The sequence below is a fragment of the Ceratocystis lukuohia genome, assembly GCF_044167205.1.
Source record: "Ceratocystis lukuohia strain C4212 chromosome Unknown Supercontig8_pilon, whole genome shotgun sequence".
Taxonomy (NCBI): Eukaryota; Fungi; Ascomycota; class Sordariomycetes; order Microascales; family Ceratocystidaceae; genus Ceratocystis; species Ceratocystis lukuohia.
This window is the reverse complement of record NW_027263527.1, coordinates 47,212-64,287: the sequence shown is the minus strand read 5'-3', so window position 1 is coordinate 64,287 and position 17,076 is coordinate 47,212. Positions and strand designations below refer to the sequence as shown.

The 17,076-nt window shown below is 46.1% G+C and overlaps 5 protein-coding genes across 5 annotated transcripts; 2 read left to right on the top strand and 3 right to left on the bottom strand.

Annotated features, from left to right (window-relative positions):
- HOO65_080021 (FabD/lysophospholipase-like protein) lies at positions 1-1,384 on the top strand (the record flags this gene model as incomplete). The annotated part of the gene is made up of 5 exons (XM_071004286.1): positions 1-49; positions 101-239; positions 303-587; positions 651-1,317; positions 1,379-1,384. The coding sequence occupies 5 exons, from the start codon at positions 1-3 to the stop codon at positions 1,382-1,384; spliced, it is 1,146 nt and encodes a 381-aa protein (XP_070856252.1).
- A 5,721-nt stretch (positions 1,385-7,105) lies between these two features.
- HOO65_080020 (Retrotransposable element Tf2 155 kDa protein type 1) lies at positions 7,106-8,751 on the bottom strand (the record flags this gene model as incomplete). Its single annotated transcript, XM_071004242.1, has 3 exons — positions 7,106-7,224; positions 7,313-7,851; positions 8,186-8,751. 3 exons carry the CDS (start codon positions 8,749-8,751, stop codon positions 7,106-7,108), a joined length of 1,224 nt encoding a protein of 407 aa, XP_070856251.1.
- Positions 8,752-8,916: 165 nt separating this feature from the next.
- HOO65_080019 (uncharacterized protein) lies at positions 8,917-9,216 on the bottom strand (the record flags this gene model as incomplete). Its single annotated transcript, XM_071001400.1, has 1 exon — positions 8,917-9,216. One exon carries the CDS (start codon positions 9,214-9,216, stop codon positions 8,917-8,919), a length of 300 nt encoding a protein of 99 aa, XP_070856250.1.
- Positions 9,217-11,020: 1,804 nt separating this feature from the next.
- HOO65_080018 (Patatin/Phospholipase A2-like protein) lies at positions 11,021-12,277 on the top strand (the record flags this gene model as incomplete). Its single annotated transcript, XM_071004315.1, has 4 exons — positions 11,021-11,069; positions 11,121-11,259; positions 11,323-11,607; positions 11,671-12,277. 4 exons carry the CDS (start codon positions 11,021-11,023, stop codon positions 12,275-12,277), a joined length of 1,080 nt encoding a protein of 359 aa, XP_070856249.1.
- A 2,223-nt stretch (positions 12,278-14,500) lies between these two features.
- On the bottom strand, positions 14,501-14,997 carry HOO65_080017 (gag-pol polyprotein; the record flags this gene model as incomplete). Its single annotated transcript, XM_071004401.1, has 3 exons — positions 14,501-14,706; positions 14,760-14,805; positions 14,866-14,997. 3 exons carry the CDS (start codon positions 14,995-14,997, stop codon positions 14,501-14,503), a joined length of 384 nt encoding a protein of 127 aa, XP_070856248.1.
- Positions 14,998-17,076: the final 2,079 nt, after the last annotated feature.

Sequence of the window (17,076 nt, the reverse complement as noted above, 5' to 3'; positions counted from 1 at the left end):
ATGATGCCTAATACTAATACTAGCGGGCCTGTGAAAGTCCTTTCTCTTGGTATGTTGTTTCCCACATATTGATGTCTTATCCTGCTGCTAACTATCACAGATGGCGGTGGTATCCGTGGGCTCTCTAGCCTTTTGATTCTTGAGAAAATCATGGAGAACATTAGGACTGTTGAGGGCTTGTCCGAAGTCCCAAAGCCTTGCGAAAGATTTGACTTGATTGGCGGTACAAGCACCGGAGGGTATGTTTCTCCCTATTTCTACAATAGACATGGAATTCTTGGCTCATGATTATATTTTGAAAGCATCATCGCTATAATGCTTGGCCGGCTAGGGATGACGGTCAACCAATGCATTAGAACCTATAGAGAGCTTGCCGAAACAGCTTTCACTCCTAAGCGGAGGAGATTTTTACCGGTATCTCCCTCAGGCGCTTTCTCGGCAAAGAAACTAGAGGCTGCCATCAAACAGGCGATCCGAGAAAACTGCACGATGGAAAGCTGTGTACAGCACCGACTGGCAGGCAACCCTACGACTAACTTTTGCAAGCATGAAGACCAGGAGCTACATGACGAGTCATGCACCAAAACGTAAGTTCTAGCCAAGTGAAGCCCGATGGCTCATATGCCTAACATTGTGCTATCACCATTTAGTGTTGTCCTAGCCATCACGAAAGCCAATGTTGAAACATTGCCAACCCTGTTCAAGACCTATGATGATTCTACTACCTTCTCTGATACCAAGATCTGGGAGGTGGCTAGAGCGACGTCTGCAGCGACCACCTTTTTCAAGTCAATCAAAGTCGGCCGAGACGAAGTTGAATTTATCGACGCTGGATTTGGCCACAACAATCCATGCGAGGCTCTTATTGAAGAGACCAAGAGGGTATACCCAGGCCGAGAGATGACAATTCTAAGCATTGGCACAGGTCTTGGAGATGTTATCGAGATCAAGGACAAACGAATCTCCATCATCAAAGCTCTAGCGAGTATGGCCACTACTTCTAAAGCTGCTGCTTTGCGGCTGCACAACAAGTACAGCGGTATTGGGGGCTATTACCGATTCAACGTTGAGAATGGCCTCAAAGACATTACGCTTTCAGACTGGAAGCAAGCAAGCAAGATATCCTCCCACACTGGCAACTATCTTACAGAGAAAAGAGAAGATGTTGAAAAATTCATTAAGGTCATGGCAAATGCCAATGCTTCTAATCAGCTATCACGGCGGGAAGAATTAGCGGGCAATGGCACGGTCCAGGAATTGAGCCAAGGGTATGCGCTCGAGCTTCCAGCTAGGACAAACTATCTGGTGCATAGCAAGGTATATATGTTAAGTGGCGTCCCCCACGCATCCGAACCTATTGTGGCTGAACACGTGACAGGATTGACGCCACAATTCAAACGTGTTGTGGAGCTGGAATCTCCACTCGGAATAACGTCGGGTAAATAGATAAGACTGGAAAAAAGGGGCTACATTAGTAGAGAGAGGGAAAAGAAATATTTTCCAACTTAATACATCAAAAATAAGGACCAATTTTAACAAAAAGGAATAGTTCCAGGTCGTAGCATAGACTTGAACCTTTTAATAAACCAACTGATTTAACAGGGCCCCAATAGGCGCACACGGCTGTGCGGCTTACGTAAACCTTAAATACTTACATAATCTCCAAAAAATGCATCTACATAGTGTATATGGATTTAACGGTGCGCTATCACACACCACCAACTTGATTTGAATATATTCAAGAGAATTCCTATTTGCACCGAAAACTTCAATGCCCTATACACCAAGTAATTGAATCAATCACATGGCAAATTTAAGAACAATCTAGCCAATCAAATATAGCCATACTTTACAAGCTCTCTTTTATCCTGAAATCAAGAAAGTCAAATCTGGGCCTCTTGTACTGAGTGTTGTATATAGCCTTCTTCCCTTCCTCTACCTCCTGTGGTGCCTCCTTTGGTGATATGGCCAGTTTTATTTGCCATGTTTCCCTCTTTCCTTTGGCTTTAATTGTCTCCATATCCTGCTGATCCATCACCACAAGGCTATTTCTATACTCTCATTGACTAAGTTGATGCTGTACTGAGGCAGTTGTATGGCCGGAGCCTTGGTCTGGAATCAGCTGTATAATAGGGAATGGTTATGGGATGATTGTCTGGCGTTTATAGACGGATTGGGACAATGGAAAGACACTTATTTCACCTTCACTGAAGGTTGCAGTCTTTCAAGGGCACCCACGCTCACATTGAGTAGCTTCTGGCCGCTGAATTAAGAAGATATCATCATCCAGCCACTAATACAAATCGACTTTGACCTTTGCAATGGCTTCTTTGCTGTATGACTTCATGCAATGCACTTCTTTTGCTTAGCAACTTCTGCATCACAAGCTTTTTTCTTATTTTGTAAAAGCTCTTGAATAATATCAAAACCCCCTTAAAGTCGCCAGTACCTCTGATCAAGTAGCTTTGTAGCTCATGATGTGCTGACTCTGTTGGAGAGATACTTCATTGGCTGTAGTTTCTGATATTCTTGACAAAACAACCTGTCCACTCTTGATGTGCTGGCCAATATTCACATTTTATAAAGATATAAAACTATTTGATTGACTGGATTGCGGTCAGATTAGCTATGTTGTTCATTTAATTACTTGGTGTGTGGTGCATTGAAGCTTTAAGTGCAAATAGGAATTCTCTTCAACACACTCAAACCAAGTTGGTGGTGTGTGATAACGCACCGTTAAATCCATATACACCATGTAGATGCATTTTTTGGAGATTATGTAAGTATTTAAGGTTTACGTAAGCCGCACAGCCGTGTGCGCCTATTGGGGCCCGATTTAACACTTAAGATCTATTCTACACTATGTGGAGCTAGAAGGTTAGAACGGCATGACCATCGAACTAATGTATGAGTTCCTAGGTTATCCTCATTATTCTCATAATCAGCCTTCTCGAAATGAGATGCCAGTATAATACAGGCAATATATCTGTTGACTGGGCTGATGCAAGCAGCCTGCAGCGCTAGACTTGCGCATTAATCGAGAAGAGGAAGTCTCAGCGGCCTTATCCGTACATCCGTATGGCCGAGCTCAAACCTTCAAACGCTAAGTTGGCCAAGAAGTGGTTGACAGGAAGGGACCAAGCATTCGAGGAAATACTTCTGAGAATCTAGACGGCGTTCTCATTCTTGACAGTGCTGATGACATTCGATTCGAGCCTTGGGAATCCATCTCCATTCGGGATAGAATATACTTGTCTTTACGACATCATGGGGGAGGGCTCGCTTTTATAAGACACTTTGCCGTCGAGGCACTTGGGATAGTGGTAACTGCGCGAATATAATGGAGATTAAAAAAGTCTCATCAATAAAGTTTTGAGTATTGTTGATTTTACGGGATTATAGGGATCCTCGACAAGGATCTTAGAGCCAGCAGGCCTTTGGGCATTAGGTATACGCTTTGGCCAGTAGGCAACGTATGCTAACAACCACTTTAGCTGGTATGAGGTTAGGAGCAAAGCATAGTGAAATTACGCGTGTGGGAGGTGGACAGTCTAGATAAGACTGGACGATATATAGAGCATGGCAAAGCCTGAATTCTGGAACGTACAGGCTTTCTTTCTCCAAGACATCCTAGAGGTAATGGGCAAGTAGGACTTTTGCGAAGTAGGCTTGAGAGAGTGTACTTTGCTGTCACTGAGAGGATTTTAGGAGGGCTCTAGTGATACTCTTCAGACCCGAAAGATTTAAGCATAGCGGGCCATTCGCTCTAAAGGACCCCATAGGAGCTGGGGGTGGGGTAATGCGGATGACGTTCTAGAGTATCTGAATGGACAGCCTGGTGTCTAAAAGACTGGACTCTTGATTATCGAGGCGGCCTCAGCCACACTCGACCTTTTAAAGACTTACGTGTCTTATACGTGGATGACGTAATGGTGGAACCAAGAAGAACGTCAGAGGTCCAGCCATATGGGCTGCTTATTAGTTTGAAACAGTGTTAGTGATGGTGGAAGACTTGGAGCCTAAAGGTAGCTTCTATTAGATTGGATATATAACGACAGCAGATGTATACAGTTCTGCAAAAATATAACGCCAATCTACACTATTGCGTAGTACATACTACATGTAGCCAAGTGCAGGTAGCTACGCCCAACATCTGCGGTACATGTGCGTAAAGGAATGCGTGATCCAATATATCAAGTTTCTTACAGTTATAATATGCTAGCCAACAAACTACACAGATGAACCAGAAAGATCGTAGTAGCGACAAAGGCCCCTGTAACAAGTAGCCCAATGTGCGGAGCCCTAATGCACCAGGTTGCAGATTAGCCGTATATAGGCTGTACAGGCAAGTTTGGAGATAGTCAGATAATCTATGTTGAAAAGATAAATGAAGGGAAGAAAACTCTCTAGGGACAGGAGACTGGAGCATGGTATTTATACGCGCAATGCGAGGCATTTCAAGAGACTATATAGTCACAGTCCTGCCCAACTTCTCATAAGGCACAGTCGTGATAGCTACGAAAGTACAGCATTTCCACTGGTCTACAAATGTTGACCCCAAGTCTGAAACCCCCCCCCCCCCCCCCCCCCCGGTAGCTATTGTGTGAAATTTCTTATTCCTCTAGATCGTCTCCTTCTTCTCTCCTTAAGGACTTCAACTGCCTAGGCTCAGTCACATGTTCTTGCCAGTATGTCGCCTTACCCACGTCATGACATATTCTAGGTCATGGGATCGTATTCCCGTCTGGCATGATGGCTGGCTTCATCACGTTCTAGCAGATGCTTTCCAGCGATCCTCGGCGATGTATTCAACAATGGCCAGTACGGAGCCATTTGCAAAGCGAGGCGATGGCGCTTGCAGCTGTTAAAAGACGAGTGGAGTGAAAACGGACAAGATAAAATTTGTAGGTATAGAAACCCTATGTGGCAAAGAAGCGGCATAGTCTACATTGCACTGGTAGGCGGTGTAATCCAACACACAGACAGTAGCATGGGTCGTAGCATTAGCCAACGCCGCCTTCACCCTCACATCAAGGGATGCCAAAGCAATGAGGTATCTGAATAGCCTATGCATGATGGCGGGGCCTGTGATCTGAAGCGCTTAGACACCGTTGCACTCACTGGCTAAGCCCTTCTCTCCCAATGTGGCTGTTGGCAAAGTTTCCCAAAAAGCACAAGGAATATTGTTGGATCTTCAGAATGGGTGACAGAAGTATGTTTATCATAGCAGGCAATAGTCTTAAGTGTAAGTGACCAAGGACAGTTATTCATCCTAGGGACCGCTAGCCGCTGCGGAGCTATTTATAATAGGGTTTTTAGGATGACAGCTTTGCTGGACAGACAGTCCCGCATTTCACAAGTATTGATCGATATCTGGCGATTCTTGAGGAGAGGCCTTGCATACAATGCAATGCATATGCACGCTCGGACCTCGCGAGAAGACAGGACAAAAGATCAGTGGAGCTCTACGTGCAGAATCCTTAGTATGGGCTGGCGCTAATGTTCCCCGTGTAGACAATTAGTATATTCATTCTTAGGCCTCTTCCAACATCTACACGAGGGCACTGTCGTAGCTGAAAGATAGGGACTCGGTGGTGGCGGCCAAGTGAATGCTCTAGATGCCTCTTTGGAGGATTTCCGTTTTAACCCCTTTGTATGCGGATATCGGGCGGCGAAGTAGCAACTAGCGCCAAGCTACCAGAAATTTTCTTGAAGGGGAAGATACTTTCGTAGTAGAGGCTGGGCAAGAAGTGAGACATGATTACTGGTGTCGTGTAGTGAAACGATCCACATGGGCTTGGGAGAGACATAGGGAGGGTGCGTTCCCAAATGCCACGATGTGTAGTCTTAGCCTAGTCTCCAGGAATCCATGTGTCAAATAGCCTGAAGAAACAAGAAATGGTAGCTAGTTCCAGGCTTGATCGCGATAGGTCTTGTGAGACGCTTAGTAGTGACAAACTAGCAGTCGCCATAGTGGCGACATCTATCAAGATCATCGAGTTATTGCAGGCATACTCATGAACGTCTTTTACCAGAATTGACCGTAGCTGGGTTTTGCTCTGAAATCTTGTTAAGGGAAGAGGTATCGACATGGTTTCCGGCCGTCCACAGGCAGTAGAACTAGAGCTAGTGCCAGCCAAGTTCTGACCATCTGGGAGTGACTATACCATAGTGCTAAAGCTCTGCCGCGTCGTATGAATATTGCAGTTCCAAGTGGTGTATGTGGCTTTGCCCTACTGTCTAAGAATGTCGCCATGCCTTGCAACTTATCTGCCGCAAGTCTGAATGGATTACGGATAATGGCCTGATCTTGGAATTCGGCGCTCTGAGCCGCATTTACGGGAAATGCACATCTTGAACTCTGGCTGTCGCCCAACGAAGTTGAAATGCCAGCGCTTGCGCACGGGTGTCGCGTCGCGGTCTATGTCACGGCTTAGCGTACAGTTGTTCATGTAGACAGGTTCGGAGATAATCAGAGATTCAACATTGAGGAGGAAAGGAAAGAACTATCTAAGCTACTCAAATGGTTGAGGGGTTTTTATCATACTATAGTAAGGGGGCTGGGTTGTGTGACATGTCTTGTGGGATGTCTCATGGGGTTTGTCACCTGTCACCTCGTAGGCTCAGCCCTAACAGTCTACGACCATCCGCTCGGATATTTTTATCCCCCCAACAGCGCGAAGCAATGGAGGAAGTCCTTGAAAATCCCATCGAGAATGAACTGAGCCATGATTTATTCCTGTGAATCAGATGGTCAGCGTGAGTCAGGGATCCAATCATGCCGTGATTAAGTCCCTTGCCTCCAGTGACATTGCCGTCACTTGTCAATTTTATAGATTCCTGCAGCGCTTCGGGAGCTTTGTTTTGGGTTATTTTGAGGGGCAGAATGGCAAGAAGGGTTCTAGCCTCAGTATTTGGTTCTCACATCGTCTTTAATGGTTAGGATTTCCATTGGCTAGGTGAAAGGTTACGTGTAGAAGGGAAGAGAGCAGCGTATACTTGGATGCGCCGTATGGATAAGAAACTGCCCCGTGTAACTGTATACTAGAATATTTACGAGCTTGTCCGTAGATGGCAAACTAACATGAGAAAAATACTTGTGAGACTAGGCCTTGGAAGATCTGGAGCTCTTATAACCAGAGATGTGATGAGTGCTTCGTGTAAGGGGTGCTTTGTATGTGCTCATCGTATCAGAGGCTACCATTGCATGAAACATCAAGTGATCTGTTGTTAGTGTAAAGAAGCTCAAATACACGCTACTGTATTGCAAATCCTAGAAAGTGTTGCTACTTAAATTGGTAGTGTCACTTACTGACTATCCCTAAATTGTAGCGTAAGCTTGGCACGATTGTGCGTGCGTACAGGGCTTCGGGATCGAAAGCGACGCGGTTATCAGGGGTCACCCATGGGGGAATCTTGTCTGCCCAGCTCGGGTCAACTGGTCCCTCCTCCTTGGCTAACTTGCGAAGAGCCAGGTTGATATCTTTGAGGGACGCTGTGAATACTGGCAGGTGTTCTGGGGTTTCCCATTGTGCCATGGTTCGTACACTGTTCTGCACCCGTGATATGCGGATCTCTCGGGGTCTCCCAGGTACCTTGGCCTGGGAGGAGCGGGGAACAGAGAAGTGGGGGAAAATTAGTCGGTCATGCTCACAGTCGATCATGGCTGAGTGCGCTTTGCACCATGGGTAGCCGATGAGGATTTCATCCTGTTTCATGTTTGGGACGACTAGTGCTGAAACCTGCTCCTCTAGTCCACCAATGTCCATGAGGAAGTGTGCGACTTCTGTTACTGTTGAAGCAGGTTGGTCGTTAAATGGGGCCAGATGGAGTGGGGTGATGAGCGCAGATCTGCGTAGGTTAAGCCGTTTGCACACATGATCAGGTATAATGATGGAGGTTGTATTCCCTGAGTCTACCAAAGCGGTGGTTGGATGGAATCCATTAACTACTATGTCTACTTCCAAGGAACCTCCAACCTCCAATTTCTCATAACGTGTTGGCAGCTCTTCCGGAAGTGTCTCTTTCCTCTGAAGGCGACTGTCTACAGAGGGTACTCTTTTCCCGGGGTCCCAGCCTGTGGGCCAGGCGACTCATCTTCTAAACCTTCAGTATCAGAGTCCGCGACTAAAGGGGGCTGGGCTGTCACACGGGACACCTGGGCCTTTCTTTCTGATGGGCGAACCGGGGGGGCATGGGGCAGCTGCTGACAGCATGTCCCGAGGCCCCACAGCGGAAACACAGTCTATCCTGACGGCGTTGGGCAAGGACTTCGTCCGAGACCCAGACTGCTCGTCGGTGTTGACCTTTGGAGTTGCGCACCGTATACGTCTGTGTCCAGTCCGTGTGGTCTTCTCCTTTGGCAGTTGCAGGAGGCTCTCTGGGGGCTGGTGGGGCCCTCTGTGATGGGCCAGGACGAGAAGATGACGCTAAGGCCGTATGGCGGGCTTTGTGCTGGTCAACTGCCTGCATCTCTTGCCAAAGCTCTCGGACCGGTAGTACCCATGCGTTGTATTCCTTGGGTAGAATTGCGAAATGGTAGTATAGGACTTCTATGATCTTTGGGGAGATAGAAGACTTCAAGAGTTCGATCTTTTGGAAGTCGGTGAACTCGTCGCAACCTGAGAGGTACAAGAGCTCTTCAAACCGCTGCAGGTAGGCGTCAAATGACTTGTTTCCTTGGTGGAGTTGATGCAGAGCGTTGCGGGCCTTGCCCGCTGCCGTTGGGTCATGATACTTAGTATGCATCATTTTCAGGAAAGATTCTCCCGAGAGGAAGTGGGCTGCATCTAGGCGTTAGACCTGTGCTGTAGCATAACGGGCAGCAGGTCCTTCGAGTTTGTTGATTACCGTGGCGATGAATTCCTTGTCAGCGTTTGGGAATTCCTTGTCAACCTCCCACTTCATTCGGAGGCGTTAGTAGTACGTTGGGAAATCCTTAAGATCTCCTTTGAATGTGGGAGCCTCTATCTTAGGGCGATACGAGGTGCTCCCCATGGTCTTCTGCGTGGGCAATCCTAAGAGGTGCTCGAATTGCGCAAATGACTGTCCTTTGGCTTCAACTGCAGCCCGGAGCTGTGCAATATGGCAGAGGTAGTTTGCATGGGCTTCAACTGCTTCATCTACTAATTCTGGAGCAGCGGTGTGAGCTACCGTTGGGGGGTCTGCTTCCATGAAAGAAGCCTGAGGGGCATTCTCTGGCACTTGGGGGTTCATTGTGATGTGGGTTCTGTGGGTTCCGTGTCTTCTGTGGGTTCCGTGTCTTCTGTGGGTTCCGTGTCTTCTGTGGGTTCCGTGTCTTCTGTGGGTTCCGTGTCTTCTGTGGATTCCGTGTCTTCCGTTTCGTAAGTACATTCTTTGTGGTGCTGGTGTCACTCAAACAGCAAGAGGAACGATTGTGATGTAAGGGAGCGAATCAAACAAATGGATGTATTGGCATAAGAACAGAAACAATCGTTGAAGAAGAAAGAGCTAACTAATACTACAGATGATGGAGGGTTCTACACTACTTTATACTGATGGAAATAGGGACTGCTTCTCGCTGAAGGTCTAGATCATTGGGACCATTCCGGGGGGACGGTCTGAGAGAGGCCCAAATGAATAGGCCATCTCCGGTGATTGCATCTGAGACATGTCCCAATGAATAGGCTGTTTCCAGTGATTGCGTCTAAGACAGGCCCTGAACGGATAGGCTGTCTCAGGGGGATTGTGTCTAAGGAGAAGGCCCTAGGCAAAGCCTCTATGGGTTGCAGACCCTAACAAGCCTGGCCAAATCCAAGACATCCCCACAAAGACATCAGTGTGGGACTAAGCTTGTGTAACTTTGTAGGTATTCTAACAGTCAACTTCAACAACTCCCTCTTGACAAAAGTGAGAGTAGCAGTAGTCGATGGCAGAGAGGTACTTGGTATTTTAGCTAGGAGCCAGGGGCCCATACTAGCTGATGTTTGTACTAGTGACTGAGTTTGGACTTAATACAGCCTGATATAAGGTTCCCTATCTCTCTTGAGCCATGAATGCAACCTAAGAATAATTAGTCTAGAATTATTAGTAAAACCACTAAAAGCCACCAATGGACTACTGGGCCGAGAAAGAAGAGTTATAGATGAGTTGAGAAATTTTTTAGAGCGGGCAAAAGCTAACGAAGTGATGGGCCTCAACGGGAGAGCTGTCTAATAGGAAAAGGAAAACACATAGAGACTGAACTGGGCGACTGGGACTGACCAGCTTTGAGGAAGAAGGACTTTGAATGAGATGTATCACCTGCTAATTAGAGAGAAGGTGGATAGCCATGGCTACAAACTTGAGGCCCCAAGCTGACCAGCCCACCATAACACTACGGATAGGGATTTGTACACATGAGATGACGTGTTTCCTAAAGCCCCGAAGTTGATATTAGAGCTAGCCATTGCATTGCTTAGAGAGGTGAACACAATAGAGCTGGAGAACCCGCACAAAACTTTCCATAAGGAATAAAAATATCCTTAGCCCAGTTCATGATTGAATGAGACCCAAGCAGTTACTCATGGGAAGGCACCAATGAGGTTCAGGTTCAGGCCTTTAGTAGTCAGATGAAGCGTTTAGGAATCAGTGGAAAACAACAAGGGTTCAAAGTCTGGAGGTAGGCAAGTAGCTGATCAGCTTAATCATGGCGATATAAAGCCTGAATTACTCAGGCAGGGCTTGTGAAGCGGCTAAACACATGATCAAGCGTGGAACCATTAGTTCTAATTTTGCTTTGTTTTTTATGTGATTCTCGACAGAGTGTGGATAGGTATTCCTACATGCCCAGGCGCTTAGAGATGTATATATATAATCCCTCATGTTCTCTTTGAGGCATTCTAATATCATACAGATCATCAACTATTCCTTGTTCTTGCTCCTTGTCTGCAGACCAGCGCCTGAAACTATTTCGCATTGCTCACTTCGTCAACTTCTTTTTATTGTGTCAATCCTTCGCACCTTGCACACAAAACTCTCTATTTGTGCTTCTCTAGACCTATTTGTCAACTAAGCAAATATGATGCCTAATACTAATACTAGCGAGCCTGTGAAAATCCTTTCTCTTGGTATGTTGTTTCCCAGATATTGACGTCTTATCCTGCTGCTAACTATCACAGATGGCGGTGGTATCCGTGTGCTGTCTAGCCTTTTGATCCTTGAGAAAATCATGGAGAACCTCAAGGTCGCTGAGGGCTTGTCCGATATCCCAAGGCCTTGCGATAGATTTGACTTGATCGGCGGTACAAGCACCGGAGGGTATGTTTCTCCCTACTTCTACAATAGACATGGAATTCTTGGCTCATGATTATATTTTGAAAGCATCATCGCCATAATGCTTGGCTGGCTAGGGATGACGGTCGACCAATGCATAAGAACCTATAGAGAGCTTGGTGAAACAGCTTTCACTCCCAAGTGGAGAAAGATCTTTTCAGTGTCTCCCTCAGGCACTTTCTCAGCAAAGAAACTAGAGGGCGCCATCAAACGAGCTATCCGAGAAAACTGCACGATGGAAAGCTGTGTACAGCACCGACAGGCGGGCAAGCCTACGACTAACTTTTGCAAGCATGAAGACCAGGAGCTACATGACGAGTCATGCACCAAAACGTAAGTTCTAGCCAAGTGAAGCCCGATGGCTCATATGCCTAACATTGTGCTATCACCATTTAGTGTTGTCCTAGCGATCACGAAAGCCAATGTTGAAACATTGCCAACCCTGTTCAAGACCTATGATGATTCTACTACCTTCTCTGAATCCAAGATCTGGGAGGTGGCTAGAGCGACGTCTGCAGCGACCACCTTTTTCAAGTCAATCAAAGTTGGCCGAGACGAAGTTGAATTCATCGACGCTGGATTTAGCCACAACAATCCATGCGAAGCTCTTATTGAAGAGACGAAGAAGGAATACCCAGGCCGAGAGATGACAATTCTAAGCATTGGCACAGGTCTTGAAGATTTTATCGAGGCCAAGAACAAACGAACCTCACTTATCAAAGCTCTAGCGAGTATGGCCACTGCCTCTAAAGCTGCTGCTTTGCGACTGCAACACAGGTACAGCGGTATTGGGGGCTATTACCGGTTCAACGTTGAAAATGGCCTCAAAAATAATACGCTTTCAGACTGGAAGCAGGCAAGCAAGATATCCTCTCACACTCGAAACTATCTTGCAGAAAATAGAGAAGTTGTCGAAAGATTCACCAAGGTCATAGCAAAAGCCAGTTCTTCTAAGCATTCATCACGGCGGGAAGAATTAGCGGGCATTGGCACGGTTCACTAGGTACACACTATATAGTGATGGATAGTCTCAGCCATACTGTAGCACTTCCACGTAACTAACCCACGTCACATATTTATATCTAGTCTTAGGATACTCTGTAGATAGCCATAACACAGCCTGGTCTTCCAACTACTAGGCTACCTATTCTGATACTCTAGCATTCAGCATGAGAAAGTCTTCCGCATTATCTCGCCCCCAGCTCCTACGAGGTCGGTCTTTTAGAGCGAATGGTTCGCTATGGTTAAATCTTCCGGGTCTGAAGAGTATGACTAGAGCCCTCCTATAATCCTCTCAGTGACAGCGAAGTACACTCTCTCAAGCCTACTGCACAAAAGTCCTTCTTGTTTATCACCTGTGGGATGTCTTAGAGAAAGAAAGCCTGTACGTTTCAGAATTCAGGCTTTACCATGCTCTATACATCGTAAAGTCTTATCTAGACTGTCCACCTCTCACACGCGTAATTTCACTATGCTTTACTCCTAACCTCATACCAGCTAAATTGGTTGTTGCCGACTAGTTTCGTTAACAACCACTAGCCAAAGCGTATACCTAATGCCTAAAGGCCAAAAAGGCCTGCTGGCTCTACAACGAGAGACTCGTAGATGATCCTTGTCAAGGATCACTATAATATCATTGATTCCATAAATTAACAAACTTAAAACTTTATTTATGAGACTTATTTCAGCTCCATTATATTCGCGCAGTTACCACTATCCCAAGTGCCTCGACGGCAAAGTGTCTTATAAAAGTTAGCCCTCCCCCATGATGTCGTAAAGACAAGTACATTCTATCCCGAATCGAGATGGATTCCCAAGGCTAGAATGTCATCAGCAATGTTAAGAATGAGAAGCTATCTCTTAGGCCGTCTAGATTCTCACAAGTATTTTCTGGAACCCTTGGTCCCTTCTTATTAACCACTTCTTGGCCAACTAGCGTTCAAAGGATTAGTTCGATAGCGCATGCTCTTGGCTCAGTGAAGTAGTGAGCATCACATTTACGCACTCCGATTGGTTCCAACTTAACGATACAAGCCACACAAAGGCGGTGAAGCTTATGCACTAACAGCCAGCCAAGTCTCAAGGATTCTTTATGATACTGTTCTGAGTTTCCTCTTCTGGAAGGTCCAGCTCACAGACTTTGTCTCTATAAAAGAAATTTACCTGTTTTTGCATTCAAATCACTTGATTCTCATTCTCTAACTACAATGCAATATCTCTCTCTGATTATTAGATGTAAGACTTGTTGTTCTTCAGTATCTATATCTAAGTGCCACAGTGTGGTTGAGACTACGCCTAATCGACACAAGAATTCATCAAATTTTGCCTTAAGCAGTGCCTTTGTCAGTCCATCAGCAATCATTTGATCAGTAGGAGCGTAGATGACTTTTATAACACCTGCTTGAATAGCCTCTCTCAGAGATGTCTGCTTAATGAGGAAGTGCTGGTTACGAGTAGATACTATAGAGCCATTGGCAACTGCCAAGGCACTTGGGTTGTCCATCTGTGTATCAATTGGCACCTCCTTCTCAATTTCAAATATCTCCTCAAAGAGAGGCTTCAGCCATATAGCAGTAGTTGCCAAACCTGCAGCAGCTACATCCTCCGCTTCACAGGTACTCTGCGCTATGAGATTTTGCTTGCATGCCCTCCACATTATTGCTGCCTCATTTGTCAAAAGTATATTAGTTGAAACAGCGTGTGGGGAGACATTGTTGCCCCAACTGCTGTCTGTAGACGCCTGAATATCTTGGTTGTGGTTCTTGCAGAACAAAAGTGACTAGTCCTTTGACCTATGTAGATATCTCAGACAGTGTTTAAGTGCCTGGCGACAACATGTTGTAGGATTATGTGTTCTTGACGCAAGTCTCATTACCGGGTATGATATGTCAGGGCGCAAAAAAAAAGAAATGTGTAGCAGTGACCCAACAATACTTCGATATAAGTCGTGTTCACTTTCCGGGAGTGGCTCAGATTCCTGGTCGATGGGATTGTCATCACTGATCGGTAATGATTCTCCTCTACACTGAGAGAGGCTCATCTTCTCGACTAGTTTCTCGATCTTTAGCTTCTGGCTGATACATAAGGCTGTGGGGAAATGTTCAACCTTAATCCCGAGAAATGAGGACACTGGACCAAGATCCCGAAGTTGAAGGGTGTGAGACAAGCTGAAGATCACGTCAAGTGTATCACTGGCTTCTTTGAATAATACAAGCATATCGTCAACTTAGACTGTGATCCAAGTCTGGCCATTGAAGAATATCGTAGCATCATTCTTCAATGGAGTGAAGCCAATGTCCATGAGGTGTTTGTTCGGCGTCTTCTGCCAGCGCTTTGGGGCAGACCTCGGATCGTATACAGCTTTCTTTAGCTTGAGGATATGATCTGTTGGGAATCCCATCTGTGTAGGAGGTCTTATGTCCTCCAATTCGTCTAGATCCGCTTTGAGAAATGCTGACTTGATGTCTATGTGATGACATACATACCAGATCGCGTGATTCCATAAGAGCTAGAATCACCCTGAGGGAGACACTATTTAGAACCTCAGCGCTAATATTTGAATGTATTTTCTCATCATAGCCACATACATACCATCTCGCTTTGAATGTTCCATTGTCTTTCTTTAAGAACCCATTTGCTGTTCATTGGCCTACGTGGAGCTGACTGCGCTGGGATCATTTCCCAAGAGCCATAGGGCTCAAGGGTTTGTATTTCCTTGCGCATGGCTTCGAGCCATTTGTCTTTTTCAGAGCCAGACAGCGCCTAGGAGACAGGAAATTCGGATCGACTTCTCAGGGCCATAAGTCGCGACTTCAGTGGAAACTCAGTATCTATAAACGTAACATCACTTCGCGAGATGACTCGTTTGGTAGGTCCATCTGGACGTAATAGGAGTTTCAGGAATGAAAACCGAGAAGTATGCCAGATGTGGCCTTCGGTTGGATCTTATCCCTCTTTTTCGCTTTTATCGGGCAGAATGCTCGGCAACCGATAGGATGAAGGTAGCTGATATCCGGAAGTTTGCCGTAAAGCACCTGGTATAGAGAGGTTTTGGCAACTGAGTTGGCTGTCCTGTTCAGAATGTATAGGATGCCTTGCAGTGTTTGTGGCCAAAGCCTGCTGGGGAGACTTGCGCTTTCATGAAGCAGATGGTCAATCTAGAAATGAAGGGTACCTGAATCGATCAAGTTGAGGGCTCATAATCTGTTGTGGTGATTTTGCATGGAGAATATAACGTCAATGATAAGCGAATACACCAAAAATCTTCAAATCTCTCCTCTTCGCATCTAATCGACTACTTGTCCACTAAAAAACATGGCACAACTAAAAAGAATGAGGCTAATATTGTTCTCGCTCTTCGGGCCCTTCAAACTAACCCGGAATTAGGTCTCCGACCTGCCGCAAGATTATACCAGGTGGATTATTATGCCCTTCGTCGCCGACAGAATGGAATTCAATGTCAACGCAATACCATCCCCAACTCACGCAGGCTATCCAATCTAGAAGAGCAGGTCATTGTCAAGTTCATTCCTGACTTGGATTCGAGAGGGTTTCCCCCGCCGCCACTACGTGGTGTTGAAGAAATGGCCAACCGACTGCTCGCCGACTGCGACGCATCACGCGTCGGCAAGCGCTGGGCTTCCAACGTTGTCAAGCGACAACCAGACCTCGAGACGTGCTTTAATCGTAGATGTCACTACTAGAGGGCTAAATGCGAATATCCAGCTATTATTCGCAGTTAGTTCACGTTTGTGGAGAACACAATTGCAAAATATGGCATCAGCCTCACTGACGTCTACAACTTTGATCACACTGGTCTTATGATGGGTGTCATTGCAAGTGAAATTGTCGTCACAGGTACAGAAAGGCGTGGATAGGCTAAATCATTGCAGCCTGGAAGCCGGGAACGGGTCACAGTTCTTCAGGCGATTAATACTGAAGGCTGGGCAGTCGCATCATTCATCGTGGTTGCGGGCCAATTAGAAGCTAATCAGGGCGGGCGACACACAATATGCCAGGATTTAAAGACAAACTCCAAGGCTATATGGGGCTAGTACATCCATTCAAAGAACTTTGGATCTTCATCCATGAAAGCTTTAGATGCAGTGACTAACAGTACATATTAGGAGGGCGTACTGAATTTCCTGTGAAGAAGAGGAAGAAGCAGAATAAGTGATTGTTGAAGTTGTTCTGTATCTATCTAAGTCTAGTCCGAGGGGCGGATCTCAGCCAGCTTAAATATCCATCACTACCATGTTCTAGATCAAGCACAGGGGCCTTGCAAGAAGACCCTTAATGTCTATGTCTGTCACTAACCCTAACGCTTGGGCGAACTGGATCAGGGTCGGCAATCCTGGTGACTGAAGGCAGATTCCCCACAATACTTATCCTCACATGTAGTTCATCCAACAAAAAAAGTACGTGTCCTTGACAATCGGCAGTGTTGCCGGTGTTTAACGCTGAATGCTCAGTGAAAATACCTTGAAGCGATTTATTTGGAAAAATCTAAATATGAAATAAGAAGTCTCAAACTAAGTGCCTTGTGTCCTACTTGTATTTGTATCCCCGCTTTCATTCAACAGAATTTTCAGTAAACCATTGCTGGCTGCCAACTTGTCAACGCACCCCCTGCAACGTCAGCCTTGCCAACTGTCAACGCACCCCCTGCAACGTCAGCCTTGCCAACTGTCAACGCACCCCCTACAACGCCAGCCTTGCCAACAACTGTGGGGTGGGCGCACAGCGCGCAACAGGCAGAGCACTTGATGGAGGCATACCTTAGCCTTTAGTCCTTTTCTGCTT